The sequence below is a fragment of the Diabrotica virgifera genome, chromosome 8 (genome assembly GCF_917563875.1).
Source record: "Diabrotica virgifera virgifera chromosome 8, PGI_DIABVI_V3a".
Taxonomy (NCBI): Eukaryota; Metazoa; Arthropoda; class Insecta; order Coleoptera; family Chrysomelidae; genus Diabrotica; species Diabrotica virgifera.
In genome coordinates this window covers 34,070,097-34,089,793 of record NC_065450.1, presented here as the reverse complement: position 1 = coordinate 34,089,793, position 19,697 = coordinate 34,070,097, and the positions used below count along the sequence as shown (strand labels likewise).

At 32.9% G+C, this 19,697-nt stretch overlaps 1 protein-coding gene across 3 annotated transcripts in view; it reads left to right on the top strand.

The window, feature by feature from the left end:
* LOC114333906 (polycomb protein Asx) overlaps nt 1-19,697 on the top strand; it is a 200,000-nt gene that overhangs the window by 139,249 nt on the left and 41,054 nt on the right. For all 3 annotated transcript variants that reach the window (XM_050659418.1, XM_050659416.1, XM_050659417.1), the window contains exon 8: nt 11,016-11,305. In XM_050659418.1, the coding sequence (XP_050515375.1) occupies nt 11,016-11,305 (290 nt within the window). The remainder of the gene's footprint in view (nt 1-11,015; nt 11,306-19,697) is intronic.

Here is a 19,697-nt window from a genome sequence, read left to right as displayed (position 1 = left end):
ATTACGTCATCACGCCCAGATAGATGACGTCACTCATCATCCAACCAATTTACGTCCACTGCTGGACATAGGTCTCCCCCAATTGTTTCCACACTTCACGGTTTTGTGCTGATTGTTGCCAGTTTTTACTAATCCGCCTAATGTCATCTGTCCATCGTGTAGGCGGCGTTGTTCTACTTGCGTTTAAGCGTTTATCTTCTCTTGGTCTTCTCTTGGTTCCTTGGTCATGACGTCACTAGTATGGTACATATTATGCCAAAAAATCGTAATTTAAATCTAAAAATCGATATTTCAGAATTTTTCCTTAACCACTTAACGTGCTTACCCGAGTTAACTCGGTTTTAAACTACGTTTCTATTTTCGCTTAACCGAGTTAACTCGTGTTTAAAATATTTGTACGATATATAAGGCACCTACGCGTTTTAACTCCTCTAGCGCTAAATATCGGTATCCCCACTTGCATGGGCGTCCATACCTATGGGCAGGGGGGGCCGTGTCCCCCCTAGCTTTTCGGGTGCTTTAAACTGTATATGGTTATCCAAAGTATACGAAGTGTAATCTGCAACATCTTCACGTCTGGTCCCCCCTAAAAATTTTTATATGGACGCCCGTGCCCACTTGTTTTCTCGTTTCTAATTTTAAACTTTCTACGATCGACTGCCGACTGGGGTGGGATCACGATGAGTAGAATTCTATTTTGCTGACGTCACGTTCTGCCCTGACTGTGACGTACCTCTGTGTGTAACCCCTTGTTTTAGAGTGTATCACACTGTTAGCAATATTTGACATTATTATACTGGAATAATTGCGATTTTCTTCTCTTACTTGTAGTATTTTGTATGTAAAAAGTTACGACCGAGTTAACTCGGGTGAGGGTATTTGTTATTTTATATTTTTCTAAGAAAATATGCGTTTTTTTTACTTTAGATTATATCTAGTGACAATAGTCTTGTTCGTAGTTTATTTTACTGTAATAAAATAAATAGGTAATTTTTTGACGTATTTTTGCAAATAAATGTGTGCGTTAAGCGGTTAATATCGTCGGCTTACGAAATAACGAATTTATTCCTTTCATTTGCACCATACTGTATATTACTTCACATAGATTGCGGCCCGCAAGCTGTGGCAATAGCTGCTATGTGGTCCAGGGTAAAATAAGGTTGAGTAACGCTGGTATAGAGCCTTGTTAAAAATTCTCCCTGAGTGCACAAATCAAAAAATCATAGGGTACCGTTTAATTTATTTATCCCTTCCATAAGTGGAAAGTTTGATGCGCCACTGTCGACGCATGTGCCACTAAAAAGTGACGGCACAGTGTTCATACGTTTTCTTTTATAAGTATCGTTCGCGGTAACGATTCCGTACTTGTCCAGGACAACTTCGCATGCGCACTTTAAAAATCGCATGCGCACTTTAAAAAAGAGAACGCTCTTTTTTAAAGTGCGCATGCGAAGTTGTCCTGGACGGAATCGTTACCGCGAACGATACTATAATAAAATGCAAATGAGCTGTGTCATAAAAACTGTGCTATTAATAATTTTCAAACGGAGTATACTCTACTTCATAAAAATATGAATTACCGCAGCAGTTAAAAAAGTAAATTGTGTGCAAAAGTGACCAATTTTTCATTATTATTTAAACAATGATCCCGTTATAATAAATCATATACTTTCTTGAAAATATCTTTTGTTCTCACCTAAATTTTGATATAAAATTGGTTCCAACCTGTACGGAATTACATTTTGATTTTATTTTATTTGATCAGGCTATATGAAAATTTTTTGATAATATTGAAATAGTGTTAGATACATACTTTTAAATATTTCATTGTCATTACCTATTAAAATCAAAGGACTTTCTAAAAAGACGTACCGTTTTAATCCGCTGTCAAGATAAATACTTCCTAATTGTATTTTGAGCAGTTTTCGAAGAAGGGGCTTAAACAAACCGCGGCACTATTTACAAAACTACCTGCGCTTCCAGCTTACTTAAATAAATAATTGTAAAATAGGGTGTAGCTTTGTTTGGTTGTAAATAAATACAGCCCACGTAATAAAATGCAAAATAAGAATTTAGCATCAACTGTCGATTTCCTCAACTTAAATCAGTTTTGATCAGTTTTCTGTTAGATTCCGGGAGGTAAAGTTGTTACATTGTAAGCGAAGCATAATTTATTATCCTGTTGGAGAGTGAGTCATAGTGGCAGTTTATAACTGTGTTGTGGATGTTGTTTAAAAGTGTTTAGGGAAACAATTTGGTATGAATATGGTTCAGGTAAGTCTTTATTTTGTGTATTCTTCTAAAACTGTTTCTTTATGACTTCGCGGTTTTTTCAAATGTGTGTCTACTCATAATAGTCCAATCAACAGTAATTTTCTCGTGGAATTTTGAAAACCAAGGTCGATTTCCTGAAAATTTGGATTTAGGTGGTAATTATAACCTTTGTCAAAATCTACCCTATGGCGAACTGCGCTTTTCTCCTGGGGGTGAAAACAACTCCATCTAGGGGATGAAAATGTTTTAATCAAAATAACTGGAAATCGGTAGAGTGACCAATTCTGAGTAAATTTTGTTCTATAAAATTTTTTGCAAAATGCCATTTTTTGAAACTATGCATTTTTCATTGAAAAAACTCAAGTTTTATAACCGTTTTTCATGAATAACTTAAAAAAATTTAATTTTATAGAAATAGAAAAATTTAGTAAGAACAAAATTTTAGCTAACAAAAAAACAAAGAGAATCGCGTCTGAAAGACCTATGTAAACCCAATAACGACTGAGTTATTGCTCTTTAAAGATGGTTATTTTCGAAGAACATCGAAATGGAGAACCTTTAATCTCAAGTAACTCGAATATGGTGCAGTTTTTTGGGAAAACCTAAGAGACATCTTTTAAAGTTAATTAAAAAACGTTTCAAATATGCTGACAAAAGTTTTTTGCATAAGAACTAACTCACTTATGACGAAAATAAAGTCGCTCTCTGCTTTTTTCTTTTTGAAATGTAAAAATTAAACCTTCGTCGTTACAATTCTAAATTGAAATGAATAGCTTCCCACTTGAAATTAACTTTATTTAGGTATAATTGATACGGTCCATGTGATTTGACATGTTTGGAATGCTTAGTTTAGAAAAATAGGTGATTAAATCGAAAATGACATTTTTAAAAGTTTTAAAAAATGTGCATTTTCCTTAAATAAATCTAAAAGTATTCATTCAAACATTAATTGTAGAATTTCTTTTACTGAAAATATCTATTTTTTTTTCGTATCATGAATACTTTTAGGTTTATTTAAGAAAAATGCACTTTTTTTAATTATAATAATGTCATTTTCGATTTAATTAACTATTTTTTTCTAAACTAAGCATTCCAAACCGGTCAAATCACATGGATCGTATCAATTATACCTACAGTTGAGTCCGGGAATCTTTACCTGTGGGTCATCATTTAAAGCATACGAAATAAGTCGATGATAAGTCGGAAATTGAAATTTACTAAACGCAACCGCTAGTGACACTAAGGGTCGATTTCTCATACCTGCGTTAATCTATGGTTCAGTTGAACCGGGTTCACGGGTGATCTCCAGTTCTGTTTGAAATGCATTTCTCATTGCGCGTTCATGTCAGTGCTCGTTCTACAGCTTTCGAGAAATGCCAATAGATGGCAAAAGGCAAAAAACTGTCGCCATTTTAAACTACCTTTTTTATGCTGTTTTTGAATAAAGTTAAATTTAAGTATTTATAGTCAAATAGTCATTTTAATAATTATAAATAAATATTATAAAAACACAAATAATGTTATCGTTTATCATTAGGCTTAATATAATAAAATAGGATATATTTATATTATGACAGCGTTTCGTGTTAATACAACGCATGCGTAGTCCATGAAATCATTTGAACTGAGTTCTGAAATCTTTGAACGGCCGAATTCCACCGTTCAAGCATCGTTCAAGTTTAAACTGCCATCGGTTGAACGGGAATTGAGAAAGACGATTTTGACTTTAAACTGACGTTTACTAAAAGTTCAGGTTAAACTGGAGTTGAACTCGATATGAGAAATTGGCCCTAAGTGGACTTGCTGTTGCGTTTAGTAAATTTCAATTTCCGACTTACCATCGACTTATTTCGTATGCTTTAAATGATGACGCACAGGTAAAGATTCCCGGATTCAACTGTAAATAAAGTTAATTTCAAATGAAAAGCTGTTTATTTCTATTAGGATTGTAACGACGAGGGTTTAATTTTTACAATTCAAAAAGAAGAAAGTAAGAAAATCGGGGTTTGACTAGTCAAACCCCGATTGACATGCATGCCTGTAGGCGATTTGGCATGCTGCCGATTAACTGGTCGAGCTGGGCTTGCGGAATTCTCTCCCATTCTTCACGAGCAGCATCTTTTAGTTCTCGAAGTGTAATAGGAGGATTGTTTCGCTTCTTGATGCGTGTTTTCAGAATGTCCCAAGCATGTTCAAGTTTATGTCGGGGGAATTCGAGGGCAACTGTAATGTAGATATTCCTTCTTCTTCCAGAAAATTTTGTACTGCTGCTGTTCGATGAGGAGGTGCGTTTTCATGCATAAACACAAATTTTCATCACCTAGTGCCCCTCGGAATAGACGTACGATAGAATTTAAAACTTCCTCGGTGTACACAGCATCAGTGACTCTTCTTTCCAGAACCAGCAGTGCCGTCCGTGTACCACGCATAATACCACCCCAAACCATAATACTGTCACCTTCAAACGGGACAAGCGGTTGGGCTGTTTCTAGTCGGGCTTGTCGTCCTGGGGCCCTCCAAACCAGTGTCCTTCGCGAATCAGATACGATTTTTAACTCATCAGAGAACATCGCGTTATTCCAGTTAGGACCATGATGCACCATTTCTCTAGCCCATTGCAATCTTACTATTTTGTGTTGGTAGGTTAGTTTAGGAACTTGTAGGGGTCTTCTACTATACAAATTTACCGCATTTAGTCTGCGTGTTATTGTTTGCCTTGAAATATTCAGTCCTTGAAGCCTAGAAATTTCTCTGGATATACCACTTGTAGATTCCAGACGATTTCTACGAGCTATCATTGTTATCTGCCGGTCTTGCGCTGCTGTTGTACATCGACTTCTACCACTTCTGGGACGATCCTTGACGTCATTTGTATCTTAGATTTTTTTTTAATTTTCGATACAGCACTCTTGTAACATCGATTTCGATGTTACTAATTCGATTTAATGTTCGATTTTGCGATATCACTTTGACTAAAGCCCTGTTGTAACAAAGCAATTACTCTAGATCTGTCAAAATGAGATATCAAGTTTCTAGGCATTTTTAAACGGCTCAATTCAACTTTAGACAAAGATTGAAATAATGTGTAAATACGCTAATCAGTTAAATTTGACCAAAACGATACAAAAACATTTATAATTTTTTGCCATTTTCATTTAAAAACGCTCTAGAATGAACATCAATAACAGTTGTGAAACCACCATAAGGCGTAGATATATTTGTATGTATTCCAAACTTTTGGACATGTGTGTATATATAGTTGTAGGCACGTTGTAGGTACCAACTATGTAAGAGACTAATAATTAATATTCAGCTCAGCGGGATACTTTTGATCGAGGTGTCGAATTTCATAAACAAGGGATCTATACTTGCCATAAAATTATTACAGAAACCCTTAATCTTAAGCTTATTACAAAGTCCTTTGTATTTGAGTGATGTGGTTAAGTTTCCGGCACAGGTAAGAATAATAAATGTTAATCTATTGTCCCTTTAATTATTATACCTGCTATTTAGTATGCTTACGTCTCGAAACTTAAGAATGTCATTCAAATACAAATGACTTTGTAATGGGATTAAAATACGGTTTTCTCCAAAAATTTGATAGCAGGTACATATTTTTTATGAAATGATCCCTTGTTTATGTAATTTCACACCTCGAACATTATCATCCCGCTGAGCTGATTAAATTCTCTTTACTAGTATACTACTACTATAGCTATTCCAGTCTCATCATTTTATTGCTGATAAAAAGGCAATTTTATGGTAGGGGAGCCCAAGCGGGGATTTTTGCAGTAACTCGAACGCGTCAGATTATCATATGGGGAGAATCCTGGTGCCCTGCAGATGTACTTCTACCACATATTGGTACTTAACACAGGGGAGTTCGTTAAGGGGGGCCCGAAAAAAAATTTTATCCTTAAAAATACTCGAAATTGTCAGATTAAGATATGGTAAGTTAAGGATATGCAAAACAGTGTATATTTCAAAAATCTGACGACTCGAGCAGGGCGTAAGGAAATGGGCGAGGAAATGGGTTAGATCGAAAAACTAAAATATACATGTTCAATATTTTTCAAAAACCTATGGAATGATACCAAACATGACCCCCCACGGAGAGGCGTGGTGGGTAAATTTAAAATTTTAAATACAAATCCCGCTATATTTCGCAAAATATACATTAGATCGAAAAACTGCAAAATACACCTAATCATTATTTTTGAAAAATCTATCGAATGGTACCAAACACGACCCCCACGGAGGTGGGGTGGGGGGTTACTTTAAAATCTTAAATAGGAGCCCCAAATTTTTACTCCAGATTTGGATTCTTTATGTAAAAATAAGCAACTTTTATTCAAATCATTTTTTCAAATTATGGATAGATGGCGCTATAATCGGAAAAAACAATTGTTGGAAATGAAAAATTAAATTAAAAATGGAAAGTCCCCACTAAAATGGAAAACTTTACTAACTTTTTTTGGTTTTAGAACCTACTCTTCACAACCCAATAGGTCCCCAAAGCGCTCGAGTGACTGCACATTTAGCATACTTCGCTCCGTAACTATTAATAATAAAAGCTGATGTTAGTCTAAATTTTTTTGTATTTATTGTAACAGAAAAGCTGGATAATATGGGACTAATGCTTCTTCACACTATACTCTACACTGTCAAATTTTGGTCCCGTGAATTTCGTAATGGCCTTGTATCTACATTGGATGAATCTCGTACTGGAAGGCCCACCTATGCAGTTACACCTAAAAATATGAAGAAAGTCCTCGAAATGTGTCTAGCTGGTAATAAAGTAATATTGTGTGAATTAGCAGAGGCCACAAGAATTAGTAAAGAACGTACGAATCATTTTGAACGAAGATAATCATGTGGCCACTTCTCAGTGGTGTTTGGCCCATATGAAGCGCAATCCGTCGGGCTTTGGGGGTCGATTGATAACCGTTGATGAAACCTAGATCCACTACTACACAACAGAGAATAAGAGAACACTGAACACAATGAACGCACAGCAGTGGACGAAAAGAATGAACGCAGGGCAGTGGACTGAAGCCGGCAAAAGTGCTCTAAAGTGGCCAAGAGTCTATCGATGGGTCGGAAAAGTCATGGCTCATGGCCACTGTATTTTAGGATTTGCAAAGGCATAATTTTAATTGAATATATCTTGAAAAATGTAAAACTATCAATAACCAATATTATTGTGTGTTATTGGACCTAAAGCAGGAACTCAAAGAGAAACTTCCCCATATACAGAAGAAGAAAATGTTGCTTCTCCAAGACAATCCACCGACGCCCCAGAGGGTTATACCAATGGCAAAAATTTATGAGTTAGGCTTCGAATTGTTTTTTCTCCGGCTTATTCTCGTGATTTGGTCCCTCCGGTTATTATGTGTTTCCAAATCTCAATAGATGGCTCATAAATAAAAAATCAACTCAAGCAAACAGATAATTGACGAAGCAAACGTCTATTTTGCAGAGCTTTCAGAATCGTATTATTCGGACGGCATAAAGAAGTTGGAAAATCGCTGGGATCGTTGTATTGAGTTAAAAAAAGGCTAGATTGAATAACAGAAGAATTTTTTGGAAAAACATGTGGGTATCCATATCAACTCAACACACCTAATTTCCACTCCTCTTCAGATTTGGTTATAATTTGGAATACTGATAGTGGCTAATAAGGTAACCAAAAATAAAAAATTTTAAATTTTTATCTCGAACCGTTTCCGAAATATGGTTATGTTAAGTTTTTCAAAAAATTCCAAAAAACCGCGACCATACTTTTTTGGAATGGTGGTAGAAGCTGTCCTAATTGAGCTAGAATGCTGCAAGATGTGTCATTTTGCAGCATTTTTAAAGCTGTTTACAGTGATATATACAACATGATGTTGTGATAAACAAGATTTTTTCAAACAAGAAAAATATATTTTAAGTTTTTTTTCCAAAAAGTACGTACCTAATTTAAAATTTTCATAATATTCCTACAAATACATAGTACTGCTGTTAATAAAATAAAAATTTTATCATGGGATAGTGATGGGTTCAACATAAAAAAAATAATTTCACACATACAGCATGGTTCAAATGAAAGGAATAAATTCGTAATTTCACAAGCTGCCAACTTTAGGGAAATACCGAAACAGTATATAAACAATTACATTAATGTTTATATTACTGAATAGAGACTTGAATAACCTTTCAAATAAGCTAGCACACGACCCCTAGTCTCATAAAAAAATCATCGATTGCGTCATCACGCCCAGATGGAGACGTCACTAGTATGATATACAGTATGTCCCTGTAAGTTGTATCCATATGGAAAACTTTTTTATTATTAATTTTACGAAAAAAAGTTATTCTTTATAAAAAGCTCTGCATGATCCAAAACCTAAGATTTAACCATCAAATATCAAATTTTTTGAATATTATACGAGGTATGTCAAAAAGTTTGAATTTCACTCAAGAGTAAAGTAGCTTTATTTTTAGTAATATTGGAAATTGCTATTATGAGAAGTTGTTTGGAATTAAAAACTATATTCTAATATGCAATTACATCCTTCTAATTGAAATTTTTTTTTGAAAAATTATGGATAACTATCATTATTTTTCAGTTATTTTAATTCTGATAACTCTTTTATTATTAATTTTACGAAAAAAAGTGATTCTTAATAAATAGTTCTGGATGGTCTAAAACTTAAAATTCAACCATCTTATATCAAATTTTATCAATTTTATACGAGGTATGTCAAAAAAGATAAATTTAGATCAAAAGTAAAGTACCTTTATAGTTCAGAATATTTCAATTAGAAGGATGTAATTAAATGCTGAAACATAGTTTTTAATTATAAATAAATTTTCATAATAACAATTTTCGATATTGTGAAAAATAAACGTATTTTACTCTTGAGCGAAATTCATATTTTTTGACATACCTCGTATAAAATTAATAAAATTTGACATAAGATGGTTGTATTTTAGATTTGAGACCATGCAGAACTTTTTATTAAGAATCACTTTTTTTCGTAAAATTAATAATAAAAGAGTTATCTGAATTAAAATAACTGAAAATAATGATAGTTATCCATAATTTTTCAAAAAAAATGTATCAATTAGAAGGATGTAATTGCATACTAGAATACAGTTTTTAATTCCAAACAACTTTTCATAATAGCAATTTTCAATATTGTGAAAAATAAAACTACTTTACTCTTGAGTGAAATTCAAACTTTTTGACATACCTCGTATAATATTCAAAAAATTTGATATTTGATGGTTAAATCTTAGGTTTTGGACCATGCAGAGCTTTTTATAAAGAATAACTTTTTTCGTAAAATTAATAATAAAAAAGTTTTCCATATGGATACAACTTACAGGGACATACTGTATATGCCAAAAAATTACAATTTAAAAATAAAAATTTACGTGTTTCGGGATTTTTCCTTAAAGTCGGCAGCTTGTGATATTACGAATTTATTCCTTTCATTTGCACCATACTGCATGTGTGAAATTCATTTTTTTATGTTGAACCTATCACCATCCCATGATAAAAATTTTATACAGTTTGTCTAATTTACTTACCGTTGCACGTCATTATCTATGTCAGAGATCTAAGTTGACATTGTTGCCAAAGTATAAAAAAATCCTAAATCCATTTTAAATCAAATAGATCACATAATTATTGCAAACTTGGATTATACAACAAAACAAATTAATATTCAATGTAAATAAATAAAAACATTAGAAATAGAAAACTAGAATTAAGTTATAATCTTACCTTAAAGTAAATAATAAAAACAATAAATATAATAAAACAAATACATAGAGTAAAGAATAAAAACAAATCTAAAGTGTCAATACCGCAACTGTCAAATAAATGTTACCAATTTATGCCAAAATGTCATCTTCGTTCGATTACAGTTACAGTGTGTTCCGAACAAATGTGCTTCATAAAAACGCTTTATAATCCATTTATACAAATTAAACGAAACATATTATTGTGTATTTCTTTAAGTTAACATGAATAGAAATCAAATATTATTTCTACGCCTATATAATAAAATATGTCTAGTGGCTGTAATTCCAGTGTACTGGGCAAAAGGATTCTAAAAAAGAACACACCTACCGCCTAAATATTTCGTGTTGGTATCATGTAACGTCACGGGCTGTGACGCAGATGACGTGCAACGGTAAGTAAATTAGATGGAGTATATGTTATTAACAACAGTAGATACTACATATGTATTTGTAGGAATATTATGTAAATTTTAAATTATGTACGTTTGAAAAAAACTTGTTTACCACATAGCATCATGTTGTATATATCACTGTAAACAGTTTTAAAAATACTGCAAAATGACACCTGTCACAGCATTCTAGCTCAATTAAGACAGCTTCTACAACCATTCCAAATGAGTATGGTCGCGGTGTTTTGATTTTTTTTTTTTTGGAAAATTGTACATAACCATATTTCGGAAACGGCTTGAGATAAAAATTTAAAATTTTGTATTTTTCTTCACCTAGTCATCCAGTATGAGTACTCTAAATTTTAACAAAATCTTAATAGGTCAGGAAAAAAATTAATTCAAAAATTCAAAGTGTGTTGATTTGACCTGTAATAGCTAGTGTGTTTCATTTCATATGAGGTTCTATGGGTACTCTTAGTACATAAATAACTATTAACCTTTTCGTTGATTTTATTCAAATGTTCTTACCATTTTTATAAATATTCAGACACTTTCCAGGTTCCCCTAACGACAGTAATTCCCCCGACAGCTATGCCTCCCACAGTTATCCCCCCTACGACGATAGTATGCCTACCGTCAGTCGTGACAAGTGCACCAATTATTAATAATCCAAATAACCCCGTCGCAAACGAGGTGTCGCAGTGCGCAGCAGTACCGAGACCCGGCGCAGTGCAAAGTTCCAGTTCCGTTCCTTATTTAGCCTTAAGTACCAGTCAACCAATTAGAGCCGTTTCTACACATAGCAAAGTTAAACCAAAGAATTCCCAGGGTGGAGGTAATAGGAACAGGTAAGACGTTTTTTTATTTAAAATATTTTTTATACAGTGCGCTGGAATAAGTGTTCCCCCCCCCCCCCATATTTACTCATTTATTTTTAGCACATAAGCAAAATGCTTGAGCAAGTCGATTTTTAAAATAATCATATGTAGTAGATTATAGCATTACTGTTTCGAACATTGCGTGAGCCTTCTTCAGGTGACAATCATAACTTTGATTTTTTAAATGGGAAAGTACATCATATGTGACACCTCATTTAAAAGCCTTTGAAACACTGATTACGAAAATATATAATACTTGGACAAAATTTTGGTCAAATGCTTTTTAACCCTTTCAGTCACACTGTACCTCAAGAGGTACATTTATTAAGTATGTCTAATTCGTAGACGCCTGCATTCTGCGAGCGATTTTGTTTTTGCTTGACAGTTATAACCTGATTGGAAATTAGTTTGTTTGAGTGACATTTGCAAGAGATTAGGACAGTCTGTTTGTGTATGTTGTTTTTGCTGTTTATTTTCGAGATTAAACGGGGATACATATTTCATAGGTAAGTAAAGACTGTAATTTATCACAGTATGTATTAGTTTCTAAAATGTAGATGAGACAAAGTAGTACTCTGGGCACCTCAATTAGATGTACCTTATGAGGTACAAACTGCTTTTAAGGATGTTTTTGTGACAAAACGGATAATATATATTTTCGTGTAAAACATGTTATTTCATGAAATATTTATTTTCAGATATGGCTAAATACAGTAAAAAACCACTTACAAATGAGGAGTTACTATTTCTTCAAAATGAAGATTACTTAGATATTCCGGATCTTGACGATGAAGATGATGGATGGGAGGATTATACTCAAATGGAAACTAATGATGAAATAGTTCAATTTTTGAATGAAAGTGCTCGTTCAGATGAAGAAGAAGCTAATTCTCAAGATCTAGAGGATGATTTGGAGGAAGAGCCAAACAACGACCAAGAAGTTATAGAAGATGAAGTAAATGGCAGGAATTGTTTTGCCGATTTTCAAAATAGATAGCCTCTTAAGTAATTTTCTAACCAACTATTCTTTTTTTGTATTTTGTTAGATGATAATAATAAATTTACTTCTAGTAATAGAATAAATTAAAAACTAATTAGTTGATTTTCTTTTTTTTTTTTTGTAACATCCTTAACGGCAACATGTACCTTGTGAGGTACAAGTCGTAACAAAAAAAAAACATATGGAGTGGCAGTATTTTTTTTGTTACGTATTGTTTTAGTTACCTCTCTCAAGCAGGTCTACCAAATTTTATAATTTTTGGATGCCTCTTTCTAGGTGTGTGACTTAAAGGGTTAAGTGCATTGATTTTTTTCGAATCCTGAGAAAACTAATGAGTTTTTTTGAAAAATTTAAACGCAGAATGAAAGATTTCATTATTACCGAGGGCCTAAAGTCCCTTAGAATAAACAAAAAGTTTCTTTTGAATCATATATTTCAAATTGAAAATCATCCTAAATTTTCCCTTCGTTTTCACCCCTGTAACTTATTAAAATAAACATTATAGTAGAAGTTTGAGGGACTTTTGGCCCTCGGTAATAATATATTATTTCATTCTGCGTTTTTATAAGTTTTCTCAGGATTCAAAAATAATATGTATGTATTACACCGTTCTTAGGCGTCAACGCCCTTCGGTAGGGATCTATGGGGAAGTATCACCGAGCCGCAAGCCCTTATCCCTTGCCGTACTGCTCCCTCATAGGTCGATCAGATGCCCGCATATTCCAGTCTAAGCGCCAGATTCATATTTAGAATTTTATACTGGCGCGTTAGCCTTTTTGTTTTTCCGATGGCCTGGGCTGGGCTTGAACTCACATACCTCAAGGCGAAGTGAAGTGTGGGTCAGCCGCTAGTCGCACTGAGCTATCCGATCGACCGCATAAAATAATAAATGCATTTAAAAAGCATTGGACCGAAATTTTGCGCAAGTATTATACATGTTTGTCATCAGTATTTCAAAAGCTTTTAAATGAAGTGTCACATGATGTACTTTCTCATTCAAAAAAATCAAAGTTATGAACGTCACCTGAAGAGGGATCGCGTAAAGTTCGAAACATTGATGCTATAATATACTATGATTATTTTAAACATCGACTTGTCCCAGCGATTTCCTTATTTGCTAAAAATAAATAAGCTAATATGGGGGGGGGGGGGTAACCCAGCGCACTGTATATTATCTTCACATATGTTATTAGTCTTATCTTCATTCACATATAGTCCATTCATTCAAGGTAAAATATTGCAAAATTTGAATGTGAATCCAACCGCATGAAATTTGGCATACACATACACATTGCTAACGTATCAAAGAAAAAAGTGATATTGTACCGATATGCGCTTTGCTCTGGGAGTGAGTTTCACCCCTTCTCGGGGATGAAAAAATGTACGTTCAAAATAAGTCCGGAATTGGATAAACTGGCTCAACTCTAAGCAACTTTTGTTCTATATATGTAGTTTTTTCACTAAGTCAATACTTTTTGAGTTATTTGCGAGTGAATATGTTCAGTTTTCAACAAAAAAAAAAACACGTTTTTAGACGGTTTTTCGCAAATAACTCAAAAAGTAATAATTTTATCGAAAAAAATAGTCTTAGCAAAAATATAGCTTAGACCCCGTAGAAGCAGAGTTCTAACTAATTAAAAGTAGGTTCTTCATACAAAAAACAAAAAAATCCAAAATATTTAGAAAAGCAAAACCTACATTTTCTCTTTGAGATTTTTAGTATCACTAAAAATTTTTAAGTTATTTTCTGTACTATAATTTTTTTCAAAAATGAGCAGTTTAAAACAATGAAACTTACATATCATATTTATGAACAATACATAACTAAAGTAACTTGTGGAGCGGTAGTGATTAATTTCATTTGGGATGATAATGGAAAAAAGGAACCAACTGCATTTTGAGCGTAACTTACTTATTTTTAATGTTAAAAACTAAAAAAAAAAAACAAAAATAAAGCTTAACGTTTTAAAAATGTTGTGATTAGTTTTCTCCGAAAAATGCTTAATTTTTGGTTATTTCACGTTGAAAGCCGAAGTATAAGAAGAAATGAAGATGGAATATATACGGCAAATCGTCTTACTTCAACTTAACATTTTGTCTTACCCCACAATAAAAATCAAATCAACAAAATGAGTATAGTATGAGTAAAACTATTGACAGGAAGCAATCAAACACAAATTTAGCAATTATTGATAAAAACCAAAGCGTCGTCGACTTGACCATTTAGTCACTCTGTTCAATAAATTGTTAGACTATCGTTAATCATCTGAATCATAGAAATAGAAATGATAAGGATAACTTTTATCGTTAGTTATTTACATGTAATCCTATACAGCCTATACATAATAGGCGATAATTCATAATTCATTTTCCTGACTAGGCATTAAAACGGCGAACAGTACGACTCATAATAATAAAATCCGTGAGTAAGACTGGTATTATCTACAGAAAAATGTTAAAAAGAGTCAGCATCTTTTAACAAAACACAATAAAAAAAATGTATATTTTAAAATAGCTTTTTTTTATTAAACGAATAATTAGCTGTGTATCCAGATCTTCGAACATTTCTTTTATAAATCCTTTACACTTGCGAGCAAAAAAATCGGCTCAAAATAAAATAAGTTATATTTCAAGTCTATTCAATTCACATATTATATGTAAAATTAGAAGTAAAACATTGTGAATAGAAATAATTTTTATTTTAATGACACCAATATTTATAAAGTTAAGTAACAGTGGCGTAGCTAGCCCCACAGGGGCCCCATATCAAAGTTTATTGCGGGGCCCTTTTCCACCACTGATATGGCATAGTTCTAAAAAAATGTTCAACAAAAGAAGCAAAAACGCTTGTATAGAATAGAATAGAAATATGCTTTATCGTCACTGAAAATTTTACAATTTTTTTGGACAAAGCTTACAAAGAGTAGAAAAAAAAAACAATAACAAATACAATTTACTGAAATTACATAAATCGTCAATATTACAAAATAAAAGATAATGAAATAAAACAAAACAATACAAGGTGTTTCATTAATAATTGAAAATATTTTAACTGAAGATTCCTGGGCTTAAAATATTAAGGTTTAATCCAACTCACCTACTCCAAAAATGCTTCCTAAGGGAGCTGGAGTTCTTTGAAGATGGTGTTTTTAATTCGTTTTTTTAAATACCTCTAGAACACATCTATTTAGAAAAACGAAAACTGGTACGTCTGTTTATCTTACATAGATAAACCGATTTCATAAATTGCGAATTTCTAGTACTGGTCATATGCGTTCTCTTTGGGTAGGGCCACAGTTATTTTATCGCATACCTTTTTGCTCTTTACTTTTAAAGCATTTTTGACACTGAATTATTAAATTGTGAGGTATTATAGTACCAAAAGTTACTCTTACTTTAAGTTGGTAGAATACACCATTTTCTAGAAAAATCGATTTGAAAATTTTTCGTTTCTTGAATTTGAACAAAATTTAAAAAAAACGGTGTATTTTACCGACCTAAAGTAAGAGTAACTTTAAGTACTAGAAGACATCATATCTAGTGTCAAAAATGCTTCAAAATTAAAGACACAAAAAAAATGATGAGATTAAATAACCGTTGACCTACCCAAAAGGGACGCATATGACCGGTACTAGAAATTCGCAATTGATGAAAACGATTCCTCTCTGGCATAAACGTACCAGTTTTCGGTTTTTGTTTTTAAAGTTTTTTTTTTATTTTTTTTTTCAAATTAAAAAAACACAAAATTTTCAAATTGACATTTCTAGGAAACGGTGTATTCTACCGGCTTAAAGCAAGAGTACCTTTTACTACTAGAATACCTCAAAATTTACTAGTCCACTATCAAAAAGGCGTAAAAGTAAAAAAAAATTATGCTATAAAATAATCGTCGCCCTACCCAAAACGGACCCCTATGACCGATACTAGTAATTCGCAATTCATGGAGTCGATTTACCTCTGGAAGATAAATAAGCGTATCAGTTTTCGTTTCTCTAAATGGAAGCGTTCTGGAGGTATTTAAAAAAACTCATAAAAGACCCCTTCTTCAAAGAGCTCTAGCTCCTTTAGGAAGCATTTTCGGACTAGATTATTTGGGTTAACTCTTAATAGTTTGAGCCCAGGAATCTACAGTTAAATTATTTCCAATTATTAATGAGACACCCTGTATATTGGAGAATTTAAATAAATTGCAAATTGCATAATACAACCTTAGAACTAATAAGTTCTGCGTGTAACACCCAAAAATAGATAATAATAATTAACCTAATAAACTCTAATAAATCAAAGTCGAAAAATATATTTGAATTGTTGAGTTGTTTTAAAACAAATTCAGTTTTTTCAAGCCAAGGGTGAATGGACATTGAAAATGAGCGTAAATAAAGGAACTCTGTTCTTTAACGGCGAGCGACCGCTATATACCTAATAAATACAATTTATAGTTAAAGAACATAGTACATGAAAATATACGCAAAAAATACATAGTGTTTCAATGTTTCAAATATTCAAAGGTAAAGCGATTACAAATATTGCAATTTGGCAATACATTATACAATATCTCAGACACAGCCAACTATTCAACTGTGAATAGACAATAAAAAGTAGCTTGAAAACAAAAAAGCTCTGCTGTTATATAATGACGAGAGGCAGAAAATAAACAGGTAACCTACCTGTACATAAATATAGTTTATATGGATAAAGAATCCATTACACGAAAATGTCGATATCCAAACAGCATACACTATTTCAAAGCGTTTTAATAGTGAAATAATTGTAGAATATTTTTTTCAATTTTTTTAATGGAATTTTGTTTTGACCTGCCGCGCTGGGGCCCCTGAATGTTGGGGGCCCCGTATAATTGATACGGCGGTAGCTACGCCTCTGTTAAGTAACTAAAGAACATAACACAGATAACTTAATAATCTAGTGTAGGTGAGAAAGCATGTTGTAAATGAAAGTCATTATAAAGCCAGACTAATTTAGCCAGACTATATCTCTTAAACGAATAGAGATTTTTGAATGGGACAAAAATTGATATATTCCATTTGTAATATACTTTAATATGGCGTAGAAAAAATCATCCCCTTAATATTCATCCCTTAGTTACAACCCTTAATTTTAATTTTTTTAATAGCACCCTGTATATTTTTTTATAGTTTTGGATGTGGTCTTCTATGGTCTATTAACAGATTTTTTTAAAATAAAATCGGTTGGTAAATAATCAAGAAAATATCAGTTTGTTTTTTATTTTTTTATGTGTCCCAGACTAATTTATCCAGGCTATATCTCTTAAACGAATAGAGGTTTTGGAATGAGACAAAAACTAATATATTCTATTTGCAATACACATGAGTTTTTGTCCCATTCGAAAATCTCTATTGTTTTAAGAGATATAGCCTGGATAAATGAGTCTGGGAGACATAAAAATAAAAAATAAACTGATATTTTCTTGACTAATTACAAACCGATTTTTTCTTTAAAAAATCTGTTGAATAGACGATATAAGACCACATCCAAAACTATAAAAAAATATACAGGTTGCTTTTAAAAAAATTAATGTTAAGGGTTGTAACTAAGGGATGAATATTTAGGAAATGATTTTTTCTACGCCATATCAAAGTATATTACAAATGGAATAGATCAGTTTTTGTCCCATTCGAAAATCTCTATTCGTTTAAGAGATATAGCCTGGCTAAATTAGTCTGGGACACCCTGTATAATGAGTATGATAAAAGTAAATTAACACAAAAAATCAAAATTATTTCTGAGTATTTCCTTCTCTACGTTGTATTACAGTTTCATCTATGTATTATACATATAACCCTTTCAGGCCTGAATTTTTTTTTAGTGAAAATGAAGTTTCCCTTTGAATAAATACGATATACGGTATCTAAAAAAAGTGTAAAAAATGCAGAAAAAAAAATTCATTGTTTGAATCTGTCACAAATGACATGTCACGTTCGTGCGCTCTGGGCTTATGTTCTATGAATGCAGGATCGTAAGTGTATGAAAAAATTCATTTTTATTAAACGTAAAACACCATTAGGGCCAAATAAACATTATTTTTATAATTGTTTAATATGCTATTACATACTAACTAAAATAGAACAAACATTTCTTGCTGAAATGTCATGTCTTTCCATTGCCTCTTTGCTGAAGAAGAGCTCGTTGAAGGAACAGGTTCTTCATTCAATACAGGTTCTTCTTCTAATACAGTTTCTTCAATATCCTTGTCATCGGTGTTATTTTTAAACATTTCAACGTCAAAAGCAACATCATTTTCGCCATCTAAATCTTCTATTTCGGACTAGTTACCATCATTTCACACCTCTAGAGCCAAATCGTGGGTGAGAGGCACACCTGTAATAATTAGAAAAACTACTTTTATCATTAAAATGTAGAAAAATTAATAAAAAGTCACACCAATAAATATTTAGTATTTTAATTTCCTGCTTTGAAAATTGAATGTGTGACGGCAACTCACTATCGTGATATTCAAATTTTACGGGACAAGATCTCTACAAACAAACCAATAATTTCTTAAATTTTGTTTATAATCTTGAAGTTGAAACTTTATCTATACCACAACCCCGTTACAATAACATAAACACTTATAAAAAACAGGATATCTTTTACTTACCTTTATCGGTTTTGTCGTCAAAATACATAGCCTTCTTTAAAGGGTATTCTATTGCAAACTAAGCGGGAATTCGTTAAATAATTTCAGTTACTCTGATAATACACGATAGACACAACATATTGATATAATCTTTCCTGGTAAAAATATGTTTATTTTGATATTGATACCCACATAAACATGAGCTCACGATCGTGTCAGCCGGTCACGAAAGGGATAATGCAGTTTTTAGATCCGCGACTGTCTCTGGTTCGGGATTACGGGCCCGAACCCTGCATTTGAGCTCATTCCATAAGTGCTCGATGGGATTCATATCCGGACTTGTGGAGGCCAGTCCAATGTTGTTATATTGGTGTTGGCCAGGTGATCTTTCGTAATCCGCACTGTGTGACACCGAGCGTTATCAAGCATTAGCATGAAGTTGTCGCCTTTGTAGCCGGCGCGGCGTAAGGAACAACATGGTCTTGGAGCCTTAATGTAAAGATCTGTTATCAAACCCCCCTATGCGACCACCACCGGGCACGAACACAAGCTGTTTTTCCTTCTAAAGGTATACCACCCCAAAACAAAAACGAACCACCTCCATAGCTCACTGTTTTGACACTGCAGCTGGGCAAATGGTTCTCCGGGTCTTCTGTCATTGCTTTATAAGCACATTTGACTCTCACCACAAAGTAAAACTCTGCTCCATTGGCCAAGGTCCCAATTGACTTGTTCTCGGGCCAACT